Genomic DNA, 16,532 nt, shown 5'->3' on the forward strand with positions numbered 1-16,532 from the left:
AATCTACTTGAATGACAGGCAGTTCAGGTGGAGATTTGCAAATATCAGAATGGAAAATTGCATAATGACTTATTCGTGGCTGTTGTTCCAGAAGGATCTGTTAACGAATCAGAAGAGGAATTTTTAGAAGAATTGGAGAAAGCAGCTAATACACACACACACACACACACACACACACAAAAAGTAAATTCTTGTTTACTATCTAAACAACAGAGTAGGAAGTGATTATCAAACATAGAAATGTTGGAAAATTTTGGAGAAAAGAAAAAAGTTAGTAATAATGGTAAGTATCTGCTGGATTTCTATTCTGGCATGGACTAGTCATTACTAACACCATGTCTCCACATAAGTGCATAAATTCACAGGGAGAGAAGACACAAGGAATAAGAAAAAGTCTAATTGACTATGTTATTGTTTAAATCATTATCTTCATGCTGGTTCAGGACACAGATTTGAAAGAAGAAATAATTGACCTTTAGTTTTGAGCAGGATAAAATTCAGTATCATATTGAAAAGAAAAAGTGTGTAGGAAAGTTTTATAAAAAGAATCAAAGCTGAGCAGCTTTCAAAGGTGAACTGTAGATTCAAAGACACAAACATTCGATTGGTAATACCAACATAATTGTAAGCTGACTTTACATGTCAATTACATATTAAAACAATGGATTTAATAAACTCGCTCATATTTTGTGAAGAGTTTCTAATCACATCATTAGAGTGAAACGTGACTAACTACCGAAGTTGCAAGAAGCAACGGAACCAATATCAGGAAGGTAGCTATTAAAAACACTTGGAAACAGAAGAAAGTATACTGTAAAAGTAATCGCATATGATAAAGGTGAACATAAAAACTGAAGATAGATAGATATTCTAGATGCCTGGAGCAGTATACATGTCTGCAAGGAGATGTGCTTTGCATTATGAGAGATACTGTGATGAGAGCTTGGTCCACCTTTGCTACGAGTTGCCAAGGGATGTACCACCTTACCTCCGTCCTGAAGACATTTTCAGGAGCAAACTTTATTTGCTTACACTTGGATAAAGGGTTAAACTAAATTTATTATGCCTGGAGTAATTGTCGGTTTGCCCTTTTTCGTTGAGTCATACAATCTTTTGTTCATACCACATCAGTCAGGTGCATAAAGATGGAAGGAACCAGTAGAGGAAACATGGGAGTGAGAGCATTGACGTCTACTTGACCTTGGATTGCGCAGGGGTGAATTAAGACCATTGTTAGAAATGTTGTGCAACTGGATTTTGAGAACTTGAGACATGATTTTGCCAGAAATAATTAATTTAATTGCAGAAACATTCTCACTAAAAAATTCGAATATATCGCATGATGAAGGTGCACAACTGATTTCATAAATAACGTTGATAATTGAAATCTAAATGCAATCATTTTATAAATAATGTGAGCAATTGTGATGATTACTGAAGATTTAACTATAAACATCAATTTTGTTTTTTCCTAAAAAAACTTTAGTTTCTGAAAATACCTGCTTATATCTCGCACCACGATTTTTTAACTTTAATTTGAAGGAAAAAGTGAGATTATATTCAAGTAAATAAGATATATTTTGTAAAATCTGTTGTGTATTTCAATTGATTTTAATTGCCTGGTCTGTGTGATCATCACTTTTATATATATTTCAGGAACCCCCATATGTTCTTGGAAGAGGGTATCTTGACTCGAGACTTTTTTTGTCTTCCATAAATAAGACCAACATTTTGATTAATAATAAAAATAAATAAATAAAACATGCCGACTTGCCTTAAGACAAAAAAACATCTCGAGTCAAGACTCCTCACAAAATATGAGCAAGTTTATTAAATTCATTGTTTTATTATGTAATTGACATGTAAAGTCAGCTTACAATTATGTTAGTATTACCAATCAAATGTTTGTGTCTTTGAATCTACAGTTCACCTTTGAAAGCTACTCAGCTTTGATTCTTTTTATAAAACTTTCCTACACACTTTTTCTTTTCAATATACAATACTGAATTTTATCCTGCTCAAAACTAAAGGTCAATTATTTCTTCTTTCAAATCTGTGTCCTGGTTCTAAGAATATATGGGAACTTGGCATTGAAACTTATTGTTGATGCAAATACTCTCTAAGTTCATTGCTATCCAAATATCTAGCAAACCTGCTGAGTCCCCACTTTGACCAAACATTCTCTTTTATAAAGAATACAACACACTACATAGAAAGCATCAAAGATACAGTAGATCCTATTGATATACTTACAAACCTAGGCATAGTTAATCTGTTCACCAGCATATCCAGAACAGAAATTATACAACTATTATAAGACCTCTTCATGCTGGACACAGCGGATCTCTTTAAACACTACATTGATAGCATATTTTTCAAATTCCAAGAGGAATATTCTGATAGCAATCAGCTCTCCCTTGTTAGCAAACCTATTCATGGAGTGGATTTTTTGGGGAGAGGGATTCAGTTTCAAAGAACACAACTTAAAATTTGAAGATATGTTGATATTTTCATCCTCATCTGGCTTGGCTCTATTGCCCAATTAGAAGATTTTGTCATGTACCTCAACAGCCTTCACCTTCAAATTAAATTCACTGTTGAATTTAGAGGCAAATAGGTCTTTGCCATTTTTCGTTACGCTTGTTGAGGAATCCGAACAGAATATGCTCAATTTCCAAGTCTGTAGTAAGCCAAATAACACTGAACATTACCTACATGCCACGTCCCTTCCCTATGCAATAGGGTGTACAGAATTTCCACTAATATAGATAAAAGGAATCAAGAGTTACAACACCTGAGTTTAATCCCTTAAGTGAGAGATGAATTTCATTGCCTGGTGTGATACCACTGCCCCACTTATTGGAGGCCTGAAGTGACTTGAAAAAGTTCCATGTTTGATCTCTAGAGCAGGAATTCTAGTCTATGTAAAAATAAATAAATAAAAAAAGTTTTAAAAAAATACAAAATTGATAAAAATAGAAAAAAGAAATCCTTGATCTTGCAGTACAAATGTGCTATAGCTATAGATTTACTAATAACCTTTTGTAGGTGGGAATGACATTTAAAAAAAAAAAAAAAACTACCAAAGAATGGTTACAATAGAACGTTACTCAAAAAATCTTACATCAGCTTCCAAAACAACCAGGTGAACAGAAAAACCAAGGTTTTAGAGGAGCAGTAATTCTGCCATGTATACATTCAGTCATGGATAAAAAAACAGATGCTATGTCAACAGAATATATAAAGGTCACCTGAAACCCCCTAAATCTTTTCATCTACCACTTAAAAAAAAAAACAGGTGTGTACAAGATAAACTGTAGTTTCACTACATAGGACAGGTAGGTCAGGAGAGGTTTGCTGAGCAGAACACTTTGAGGACATTGAGAACAGAAGAAAACACAAATCAGGACTAGCAGCACATACAAATCTTAAATCCGTACAGCTATTGAATACTGCTCTCACATTTGGAGTGGGGATTTAAAAGCCCCTTCAAAATGCTTGACTCAATACAGAGGAGAGCAATTAGATTGATAAATGACCCATCTCTCACCAACTCGCTCCCCTCACTTTCATATAGAAGCTTGGTCTCTGCAATTTGTATATTTTGTAAATATTTCTGGAAAATGTTCATCCGAAACAGCATCAATAATTCTCCCACTCTGTACTGAACCCATTGAAACATGTACAGCTGCTGCCCGACATCCTTTCACAGTACACCTTGAAATCCACAGAACAAGTTCTTTTCCTCCTGCTACTGCGGTACTGTGGAATAGTCTTCCCCTGATGTATTTCCCAAGGAATACAACATACAGGCTTTTAAATCAAATGTAAACGAGTTTCTTCTTTCCCAACCCACTATCCATATACGGTACTAACGTACTATAGGTTGACCAGCCAACCTCTCGTATGGACCCAACATAAAAAAACAAACAAACATACAACTGAAACAAAACATCAAGGAGTACATCAACAAACAAAAATGCTTTGCACAGATTACAGTTTTTTTTTTCCTCTTCCCAGAAGCATTCAAAGAATCGTCTGAAATGATGAAACATCCTTTACAGTACAACTTAATGCAAAGGATGTATTTACATCAGGTTGTGTCTTCTCTAATTCATCACGATACTGCTGTAGTACAGTAGTATACAGCAGTCCATAAACCAGCAAACAATGTCATAGCAATTGCGCACTTTTCATTGTTGTTATTCACTTTCAAATATTTTCATTTTGCATGCTGTTATTTCCTGTTTTTTCAGCTTCTTCACTTTATTCTCCTGATGATGTGAAACAAACTAATCAAGAAATCAATAAAAAATAGTATCTTATTCTGACTTTTTAATTGTAGTTCTTTGTATTTGTCTCCATATTTTGAAACTAAGTGATTTGCCAAATATTAATGCTAGGAACTGGAACATATCTCTATAAGTTGCTACCTGAAAGTGATGCATAACTTGTACAAAAGTTGATTTGAGCTTTGATCAGTAAATCTATCTGATAGAAGATATCAGAAAAACATATTCTTGTTATGCTCGTATATATTCGTGTGTTAAGGCTTAATTGCTGAGAATCTCATGTTAGAAGTTGTAATAGAATGAAATAGCACAAAGGGAAAAGATTAAAAATAATATTTAATTCTTCCAATATCTCGGAGTACAGTATGATACTTGTAGCACACAAAGGCATAGAACTAAGTTAAACACATGGATGAAAGACAAGAGTCCTAACTTCTCTATGTGCCACATGCTCTCTATGCACTGTCAATGCCCTAGGATCTCAAAGTATTTTCCATATTTTGGGATGGTTCATGCAATGATATTTATTCAAATTATGCTAATTTATAAGAGCAGCAACATACTCTAAAAATCTTTCTTTTCTAAATTGACTCTGAAGCATGGTGGTCTCTTTCCAGTTATTGTCAGCCATATGCAAATTGTGGTTTGAGGCCATAGTCATAACTTGCAGATGTATTTTTTATGTTCTTTCATGCAGATGGTAACTGATCTTCCTGTCTATCCATATTAGGCTAACTTGCAGGAACAAGGAATTCTATATATACCTGGAACTGAGAGAAGGAAGTTGGTCTTTAGTGGAACAGATAAGGGTAGCTAGTTTTAAGTGAGCTTGAAAGTGGTGAAAGATTTTTTTTTTTAAATATATCTCAGACATAGGGGATGGCAATAGCATTACTAAAATCTTTCTGAAGAAAATGTTATGGATTAGAAGCAGGTTTGATTATTATTATTTTTTTTTTTTTTTTTGATACCGTGGGAACTTTAGCCATTAGATTAAAAAAAAAAAAAAAAAAAAAAAAAATTGGTGTATGTGATCTGAGTTCTGCTGCAAGAGAGGTATCATTGGAATGAAGGTTATAGGCTGAGTGGGTTAGTGTTTTAATGACCCCCTGTTATTGAAATGGGGAGGTAGGATGATAGGAAAATTTTTCTGGAGGTATCTGCCTGTGTTGAGTGAATTTCTTTTATACTGAAAAGGACAGGTTACCATTAGGTAGGCAGGTGAGTAAGATGTCTAGAAAGGCTTGACTATTTTTAGTTTCCTTTTCCATTGAAAATTGGATTCTAGGGTGAAGACTATTGAGATGACAGAGGAAAGATTTTAATGTGTCTAAGCCCTGAGACCAAATGGAAAACATCTACATATCTTACCCAGAGAAAAGGTTTGAGAGGAACTGAGTCAAGAGCTTGTTTTTCAAAATCTTCCATTAAAAAAAAAAAAAAAAAATGACAAGAAGGGGTTTGAGAGGGGAGACCCATAGAGGTATCCTGTGTCTGTTTATAAATTTTGTTCTTCAAAGAGAAATAACCAGAATGTATAGCAAAGGAAAAGAGGTCTATGAAACCAAGAAGAAAAACTTTTTGAAAGCAATAAGGTGTCATTTAGTTGCAGTATAACACACCTTATTGCATTAAAAGCAATAAGCTATCATATCAGTATCATTAACAAGTAAATTTTCAATAGAACTTTTAAAATAGGAAGAGTTTTATGTAAGATGTGGTATGACCAGTAAGGGGAGGCAAGAGATTTGCTAACTGTTTGGATAATTTATAGCAAGAAGAATCCGTAGTGTTCACTATACGTCTTAGGGCGAATTGGTTTTATGATTTTTAGATAAGCTGTATATCCAGGGGAATGGCAACTAAAGGATTTAAGTGGTTTTTTTTTTTTTTTTTTTTTTTTTTTTTTTTTTTTTTTTTTTTTTTTTTTGTGATATCAGGATGCTAGGCAGAAACTTTTTTTTTGAGTAAGCTTTCTAATTTCTTGATTTGTGATTTAGTGGGGTCATAATCTCAAGGTCTGTAGATGGAATGGTCTCTAAGAATTATGTTCATTTTCTCATTATATTCAATGGCATTAAGGATAGCAGTAGCATTTCCATTGTTAGCTCTAGTGATGACTGATGTTATTTTTACATAGTTTATTGAGCGCATTGAACTGGCAGGATGGTATTTCTTTTAGGAGGCAAAGATATAGGAAGTGAACTGGCAACGTCAAGCCTAATGTTGTTAGCAATTATATATTTGGTTTAATCCTTTATCCAAGTGTTAGCAAACAAAGTTTGCTCCTAAAGTATTTTCAGGACTGGGGCAACTCGTGGTATAAGTTCTAATCACTTGCCTTAGTATCCCATAAGGATATGCGAAAAGCACATATCGTTATGGGTATTTATAATGCTATGCATTATGGAAAGGGTCACTACCCAGGCTGATTTCGATCTTTATCGAGGTCTCTTCAGCGGGAGCCAGACCACTATATACCAGTTGCCAAAAGGCAACTGGTATATGGTGATATGACTTCTGTATTACTTCCACCTTGGTATCACCACCTCTGGGTCTGGCTCCTGCTGACAAGACCTCAATAAAGATTGAAACCAGTTTGGGTAGTGACCCTTTCCATAATTCATAGCATTATAAATACCTATAAGGATATAAGATAAGTGGTATAAGTTCAGAACTTTTACCACGAGTTGTTGCCCCAGTCCTGAAAATACTACAGGCGCAAACTTTGTTTACTTACACTTGAATGAAGGATTAAACCAAATATATAATTGGTAGCATAGCCAAGTGAAAAAACTTCCATCATCTAATGTTGTTAACTATCTCTGGAGCTAAGTTTCAGATAGCGCATTCGATGTTGAACTGTCTCGTGTCATTATTTGTTTATGTGCAATGGCAAAATTTTGACTGAAACTTTAGGACACTAATGGCAGCTTCTGCTTTAGTTCCCACAGTATTTAAAAAAAAAAAAAATTCAGTTCTTCCCCGAATCCATGACCTTCTCTTCAGGAAGGTTTTAGTAATCCCATCCCCTATGTCTGGGACATCAGAAAAAATAGCCAGAATTTTTGAGAAATACAATTTCTGTGCTACTTTCAAGCCCTACTTAAAACAAGCTATCATAATCTGCTCCACTAAAAATAGACTTCCTCCTCTCACAGTTCCAGGTGTATATAGAGTTCCTTGTTCCTGCAAGTTGAAGTACTGTGAACAGACAGTAAGATCAACTATCATCCATGTATCATGTTGGAGGCTTAATGGATTTTTTACAACACTCAAAAAGAATTAAAATAGAATTTAATACTTCCTATATTTCGTCCTAGTCACTAGGACATCTACGGGGATTACAAAAACAATTAATGTAACACATACACAAATAACAAACAATACTAAGCCCAACCACGTGGGTGACACTAAAGTCCTATCTAGGTAGCCAAGATACTAAAACAGTAGTAGGCGGCCTGGAATGTAAGGTGGGAACTCTGGTGGTGAGTGTTTCCCAAATCTTCGGAAGCTTAATGCAACTGTATTTATTGAGATTTGGTTGGTTTTTGAGAGCTGCTGCTGCTGCTTCTAAGAAAAGTCTCTTTCTTGATATATCCAGGGAATATCTAGAGCACGACCCCACAAAAACACAAGTTAAGAAACTAAAAATCTTACTCAAAAAAGTATCTTCCTGGCCTCCTGACGTCACGAAAAAACTTAAACCTTTCCGCTCCTGTCCCCCCCTGAATATACGGTTTACCAAAAATCCATAAACCCAATTCCCCACTCAGGCCTATGGTTAATGCCACCAATGCACCTTGCTATAGACTATCTAAACAGCTGGCCAACTCTCTGATCCCCCTCACCGGAAGGTCCCCTTCCTATATAAAAACTCGACCCACTTTAAAGCCCTCACTGAAAATTTAACCTTGAATAAGACAGATATATTGGTAAGCTTTGATATCTCCTCTTTGTTTGTCAATATTCCCTTAATTGACACCTTATCTCTCTTAGAAAACGTTTTTCCCTCTGACATCTTAGATCTCTTTTCCTTTGCCATTAACTCTGGGTATTTCTCTTGGAACAACAAAATCTACAAGCAGATAGAGGGAACTGCCATGGGTTCCCCCCCCTTGCCAATTTCTATATGGAAGATTTCGAAAAACGAGCCATAGGCCCAGACACGTTAGACTCCTTCCTCAGTCATCTCAATAGTCTACATCCAAGAATCCAGTTCACTATGGAAAAGGAAAAGAACAATTGTTTACCCTTCCTAGACAGACACCTTAGTCACACGCCTGCCTAATGATACACTTAGCTTCACCGTATACAGAAAACCCACACACAGGCAGATACACTCACAAACTCTCCCACCACCACCCCTCTCAACAATATGGCATTATTAAAACTCTTACCAAGAGAGCCCACAATCTTTGTTCCAGTGGAACCGCCCTCACTACCGAGCTTAACCACATACACAGCACTTTCCTCTCCAATGGCTACAGCGATCACAGTATCAAAAAAATAATCAACCCATTCCCCGTCCTTCTCGTCAACAAGATTTTAAAAATGCCATCACCATACCCTACATCCGAAAAAATAGCCAAGATACTAAAACAGTACAACCTACACACAGCATATAAGCCACACCGCAAACTTGCTACCCTTATCCGTTCTACGAAAGATCAGTTCCCTCCTCTCTCTCTCTCTGCCTGGAGTTTACAAAGTACCCTGTTCCTGTAAACTGGCATACTTTGGACAGACAGGCAGATCAGCATCCATCCGTCTAGAGGAACACAAGTCTTACATCTTCAAACACAACTATGGCCATTCAGGCTTGGCTGACCATGTTTTGGACACCACCCACAGGGTATCATGGAAAAAAAAACACCATGCTCCACCACAGCAAATTCAAGAAAGAGAGACTTTTCTTAGAAGCAGCAGCAGCTCTCAAAAACCAACCAAATCTCAAAAAATACTGTTGCATTAAGCTTCCAAAGATTTGGGAAACACTCATCACCAGAGTTCCCACCTTGCATTCCAGGCCACCTACTACTGCCCTTAGAGGGCGCTCTACCTAGATAGGACTTTAGTGTCACCCACGTGGTTGGGCTTAGTATTGTTTGTTATTTGTGTATATGTTACATTAATTGTTTTTGTAATCCTCGTAGATGTCCTAGTGACTAGGACGAAATATAGGAAGTATTAAATTCTATTTTAATTCTTTTTGAGTGTTGTAAAAAAATCCATTAAGCCTCCAACATGATGTCCTCACAGCACTTAAGCCTCTACACACGTATACCATCCATGTAAGAATATAAAAAATACATCTGCAGTCATGACTATAGTCAATTTGGCCTTGCAAACCATACTTTAGTTACATCTCATAAAACCAGTTTAAAAGAGACCACCATGCTCCATTACAATAAATAATAAATCTAGTTTAATCCTTTATCCAAGGTAAGCAAACAAAGTTTGCGCCTGAAAAATCTTCAGGACTGAGGTAAGATAGTGCAACTCCGAGAAAAGATTGACCAAGCTCTCATCACTCGTCTCAGTATCTCCCATAATGCAAAGCACATCTCCTTGCAGACATGTATACGGCTATGCATTAAGGAAAGGGCCATTGCCCAGACCGGTTTCGACCTTTATTGAGGTCTCGTCAGTGGGAGGCAGACCCAAACATGGAGATACTAAGGCAGAAGCAATAGGAGAGGTCATATTTATCTATAGGAGTTTTCAACAGGTGCTCCATTATAGTAAATTTAGAAGAGAAAGACTGCTTTTTAGAATATTCTGCTGCTTTTAAAAATCAGCCTAATTTGAATAAATATGGGAGCACTAATACTTCAAGAACCCAGTTTACATCCTATGCCACTGACAGGTGTCCATAGAAGGTATCCCACCTAGTTATTACTCGAGTCTTTTGTCCATGTGTTTCACCTAATTTTGTTCTGCCTTTGCGTGTGTTAAAAGTCTCATATTGTATCCCCTGATGATGATGTCTCTGTACCTGTGATGAAATATTGGAAGAATTAGGCTATTTTAATCTTTTCCTAGTGCTTTTTCACTCCATTAACCTTCCTACCGGCTGAGGTGAATAAAATAGTGAGACCAAATTGCTCTTCTTATTCATTTTATTCAGTGGGTGTTACAAAATTGAATCCAGATTTAGCTGGACATCTATAGATGTCATGGCTGGTTGTGGTGTTAAACTTCTGACATGTGAGGCACACATATATTCTTTCTCCTGTGCTTGAAAAGAGAAGCATACTTAAGTAATGTCACTTTTCTGTAATTTAACACTTCTTTTGTATTGCAGAGATTAAGCTCCATCCATCCACAGAATCACACTTTTTTTTTTAAAGAAAAATGTAAATGCAAGATTCTTTTGCACGTGCTGATAGTTAATAATGTTCAGATCTTTTAACAACACTTCTAGCTGAACTCCTAAAATTTATATGTAGGGTGATATGAAGTTTTGCCTAGATGAGTCTTTGACTCCATGGGATCTGTAATAATAACTTTCTTAAATAATAAATTTTCAGTTTCTTTAACTTTAGTGGTTATGGTAGTATCCATAATACATATTTTGAAATTATTTTAACACTTTCCAAAATTTCAATGAATTTTAAGATTTTTATGATGTATCCATGCGTACATAATTTATCTAATCTGACACTTGATAAAATCTCAGGAAAACCCATGGCCATGAAATTTAACACCCTTAACACTACAAATGTACATTTGTTTGTAAGTCCATTTTTTTTTAGCTATAATAATAATGATCTCAAATAAGTGAAAGATCAAGACATTTAATGCATATTGGCTCAGTTTTAAGGAATAGGGGGAAAATGTAAAATACGGTATATACGCAGTGGTATAGATAAGAAATTGTAATTATTCAAGTTATTTATTTTTTTATGGAGTCAATAATAGAATTATTACAGTATTCAGTGAATTGCACATGTCAAATTATAATCATATGAACTGCTTTTAATATTCTGAATTTTTATCAAAAATAACTACTTAGTTTCTGATTAATCTAATAGAACAGTGAAAAAAACACGTACTCTATTCTTGTTTTAGCAACAAACTTATACAGCATCATGCTGGTGTTGTACAGATCCTCATCGAGAATTCTAGTGAAATAGGAAAGCTTCCAAGTGAAATAGCTAATAAGCTTAGTTGTGAAGGACTTAGCCTACGCTTTGAAGATGGTGAAAAATCTTTTGAAGTTTTGGATGATGCGCCTCCTAAACCAAGAAAAAAGCGACGTAGTGGCACTGTTCAAGGTTTGTTTTGAATTTTGAATTCTCTTTTCAATCAATGGACTGAATTATTTATTTTGGAAATGTGTTAATACAGCGATTGAATTTCAGAAGAATAACAAATGGTATTTTGATTCATAATTACTCTGTCCAGCCTCTCCTAAAACTTATAACCTGAAGCTGACACTGGTTTATTCATATATATTATTGGGCAGGTGAGGATAATGTTACCTGTGAGGGTCATTGTGGATTTGTTAAGGGTCATTCTTGTTTTATAGTCTAATTGCCTTTCATAATAAAGTAACAAGAGCAGCTGATGAGGAAAAAGCATATACAAGTAACTTGTTATCTGTATTTTCGCATACGTGTGGTTTCATTATTACAGTACATAATAATGCACCGTAATAATGTTTCCTATACATGTTGAAGCTTCTACACATGCTCCTTGTTTCCTACCAATGTCTGCTGTGTGGCTCAGAATTCATTTTGTGTACCTACTGCCTTATTTTTCTGTGCAGCATTGTCTGTCTGTTTTAAAAAAAAAAAAAAAAAAAAAAAAAAATGCACCCTTTGCATGAGATGTTTGGCAAGAGAAACAAAAAAGCAAAGGAAACTAACTGAAAAGAAAATGTGAATTAAAACCAAGTGAAGAAAAGATGTAGGAAATTCCATTCTTCAGAGGTGAAGTTGTAAGTTTTGAATCAGTGTGATAGGGGTGAACATAACACTGACATTCAAAGGACCATTCAATTGAATATTCTACAGTGATGGCTGATACAATTTGCAAGAGCGTTCAATCATCCCCGAATCTCAGCATGACCAGAGTAATGAAATCTCAATGTCATGCAATTGAGAAAAATGGAAAGGATGCTGGATCAAGAATCAGAACCAGCAGAACATGACTTTGTCTGGGGCAATCGTATGAGAGATTTGAAATCTCTCATACGATTTGAGATTTGATATCTCTCATACGATCAGAGATTTGAGAGAGTAATGAAATCTCAATGTCATGCAATTGAGAAAAATGGAAAGGATGCTGGATCAAGAATCAGAACCAGCAGAACATGACTTTGTCTGGGGCAATCGTATGAGAGATTTGTATAAAAATCTGGCAAAAGATGAAAAGCAACCAATACCTTCTGCTTGAAGGTTTGACAACTATAATAATAGTCACTGTCTTCCACAATCTCTACATGATTGGCAAGTCTGCAGTTGCAGCTCATGTTGCCACTGAAGAATTTCATGTATTTCTCTTCAAAGCAAAGACAATAGAAGGAGATTACACACTGCAAGTTTACAATCAGAAGTTGAAAACTGCAAGTTGGGATTCAATTGAGAGATTCTTGAAAAAGTAGTCTTCAACTTCAGCATGCCAGCTAAAGATGTGGTTACTATGTATTAATTGTGAAAATAATGAATTACTTTAATAGTTTTGTTTTATACTTACTGAATATTTTATTTACTACTCTTATTGCCTTAATATGTATGAAAAATGCATTTTCAATTAAATTAACCTTGAAAGATCGAAATCTCACTACATGGGAACACAACCTTTATCATCCGTGTTATAAGCCTTCTGTTTTATGCATTTTCGATATATGCGTTGATTATCGAGAATGCAATTGCTGCATATAGAGTTACCTGTGCTAACTTTTTTTACAAAGGCATTTGACAGGGTGCCACATAAGCTGATATGTAAATTTCACAACATTAAGAACTGATATTATCGATATCGGTTCTTAATGTGGAATTTTTATTCAGTTTGTGCAATAGCTCTAGTACTTCCTCATATGTATAAGTCCTCATACAGTGAAGAGGTAGCAGTGAGTTCAATGTTGTATATATCAGGTTAATAGCTTTTAGCAAAATGGCTACTCATTAGTAGAACAATCTCTTCTTCATCAGTCAGCTGCATTCAGTAGAGTTATTTTTTCCAATTATTCTTTCTTTCTTTCTTTTACTTGCAGCATAACAGTAGAATTCTTATTGATTGTCTTTAACTTGCAGAGCCAGTTTCCTTTCATATCCACTTAGTTTTCCGTAAAACACTTGTGACTCTTCTGGTCTGCTGCTTATAATTATCATAACTAGATGATAATTATAAATTTGGACATGGTATTCCTTCCACATCTTTTTCTTATGAATCTCTTGCTTAATTGTATTACAAATTCATTTCACTCCTACTTTGTTTACTCTTTGAACTCTAGGGACATATCCTGATATTGCTTCATTTAAGTATTTTTTAAACGCTTCCCATCCAAGAATTTTGATATACCTTAGGTAGAAGTTTATGTATATCAATACGTTTACCTCAGAATTCATTTATTGTATTTGAAAATTAGATTACCTCCATGGTGTAATTAGAAGAATGAAATATGCTACTTAGTTTGAAAAACTGAATACCCAAAACATTTTAATAACCTTTTCAATTATGGCTTATTTAAATGATCTTAGAAAATAGATAACAGGATTTTTTCTCTCTAATAATACACACTTAGCTGGAGAGCACACACATACACACTCAAGGTCTCTTTTTATGCGGTATAGTACACCCACAGATACGAGACCTTTCGACACTTCTGCGCATGTTAACAAAGGAGAATCCATTCTGATAATAGGGTAATCCAACATTTCTCAAACTTTTCCAATGACAGAACACTTCTCAAATCCTGAAATTTTCATGGTTATTTTGTAATATATTAATTAATTGTTAATTTAGCTGATTTATTATTAATAATAATTGATCATTAATTATTAATTAATTAAACATAAACATTAAATTAATTTGTGCTGATTTTCATTGACATATCCCATTCTGATCACTAAAAATTTATAATATTATTATAAGTACTTACAAGTGAATGCAGACTTTTTCTCCTGTGTGCTGATAATTTTCCCCTTTGTTACATCCTGGAGATTGCTTTGTATGCTGGAGGTGAACGAATCACTATCTGTTGCATTGCAAACACCTTCAATAAGAGATTTCTTAACACCAAAATTAAACAAAGTCCCTTGTCTCTTATTCATATTAAAATTTAAATAAATCTGTAGGCCTATTACTTTTAAAAAATCACGGCACTATGGTTTCGAAACAAGCATGTGGATAATGCCTTAAGTGACGATGATATTATTGGATATTGATTAACTTTAGATATGTCGAAGATCCAGAAAACGATAGTGAAGCTAAAGAAAAACCTTTACCCCTCACTTCAAATATAATTCGAGAAGGTCTTGAACTGTGCAATAAATTGGAAAATCATTTTCTTGTTAATGACACAAATTCTGAACGAGCCTTTAAATTCCAACATGAGCTGAAGAACCGTATATCTGGATATCTCAAGCTGTATAAAAAATTAGTGAAATCATCATCATCGCAAAGTTTAATCACTGATTACATGTCAGAAGAAAAAAATCAGCACAGAACGAGGGTGAAGCTAATTCTGTTTGTTAAGAACCAATGCCTTTACCATACAGATCTGATGCGCTGACTATCTCGTCTGGTGATTTCGCACCAGTTCGCAAATGTTGCCGAATATTGTCTAATAGCGACGATAATTCTGATGACAAGATGTAAAAAAAATTACTTTTCAATAAAATTAAATGAATAAAGCTTTAAAACAAACTCGGGCATTCTTATTTTCCTGAATTTTCATAAACTTTTTTATGCGATTTGAGGTTTATTTTAATTCATTGCTTCGGTTTTATGTGGTTTTAGAAAATTATGGAACGTATCCCTAATTTTTTAACGTAAGTTAGGCCTTTTTTGTGCGATTTTTTTATATGTGGTTTTCTGTGGAATGTATCTATCGCATAAAAAGAGACCCAGCTATAGTTTGTATTCTGTCACTTGGCACATTACACTTAACATCTCAGCCATTAGGCCCTCCCTAAAAAAAAAATCAGTTTTGAGGATTCACTTTGATTTTTTTTTTCCTTATATGGTGAGCTCAAATCTAATATTTTGGAATTGTTTTTAGTACAGAAATCTTATTTTGTTAAGTGCTAAGACAAATAATTTTCATAGTAATATTTCAACACTAATGATAAATTTTTGTTTGTGAGCTTCTTTCATTATTTATTGCATTTCTTTTTTACTTAAATAACAAATTTGTGTAGGATTTAAGAGAACATCAATATCTTCTGTGTTAACTAGTCTAATAAATATGAATGATATTCACTTATCTTGAAATCTCATATAGTTTTTATCATGCAGGAATTTGGACTGGGTTTTGAGTATCATCATCATCAAATTCCTGTCTTGTTTACCCTCAAGGGGTGTACAGGATATGATAGTACTACATAAAAAATTTACATCATTACTAACTTCTTATCTGCAATTTTCCTCCAAATCAGTCTGTTACCTGTCAAGACTCCAACATTATATTATATTTCTGTTTTCTAAGGCACTTTTTACTGTATCAGTCCACCTATATCTTGGTCTTTTTCCTGTCAACCTGGCAGAGAACACTTGTTTTGCTAATCTTTCCCCCCCATTCTGTTTAAATGTTTAAATGACCATACCACCTGAGGTTAGCTCTGCTCACTCATTCCTGGATGCTGATGAGGTCAAGTTCTCTCCTAATATCCTCATTTTTAATATTATATTGCCATCTGTTCATGCCCTAATCTTTCTCAGGACTCTCATATCTGCGATTTTGAGTATTAGTTTTGAAATTCTGATTTTTACAGTTAGGAATGTTTTGCCACCAGAAGAATTTTTGTATTTAGATTGATTAACAGATAGCATAGGTAATATATGTTGAGTAGGAGAAGTATGATCATATAGAGGAGTAATTTTACTGGAATAGTTACTCATACACAATTTCATGTTGTGTTAACAGATGGCAATAGTCAGTTCTCAGTAATCAAAAAAATAATCAGTACAGCAAATACCACCATAGTAAGTTCATTCACTGTAACAAACTATCAAAGTTCTGGCTAAAATCCTGTTAACATCAGTGTTATACTATAGAAAATTGCTATA

At 34.6% G+C, this 16,532-nt stretch overlaps 1 protein-coding gene across 2 annotated transcripts in view; it reads left to right on the forward strand.

The window, feature by feature from the left end:
• Positions 1-16,532, forward strand: part of LOC150102144 (uncharacterized) — a 138,960-nt gene that overhangs the window by 59,184 nt on the left and 63,244 nt on the right. For both annotated transcript variants that reach the window (XM_090399207.1, XM_090399208.1), the window contains one exon: positions 11,367-11,572. In XM_090399207.1, the coding sequence (XP_090255333.1) occupies positions 11,367-11,572 (206 nt within the window). The remainder of the gene's footprint in view (positions 1-11,366; positions 11,573-16,532) is intronic.

The sequence above is a fragment of the Typopeltis vanoorti genome, chromosome 10 (assembly GCF_054136105.1).
Source record: "Typopeltis vanoorti isolate ZY-2024b chromosome 10, IOZ_Tvanoo_1.0, whole genome shotgun sequence".
Taxonomy (NCBI): Eukaryota; Metazoa; Arthropoda; class Arachnida; order Uropygi; family Thelyphonidae; genus Typopeltis; species Typopeltis vanoorti.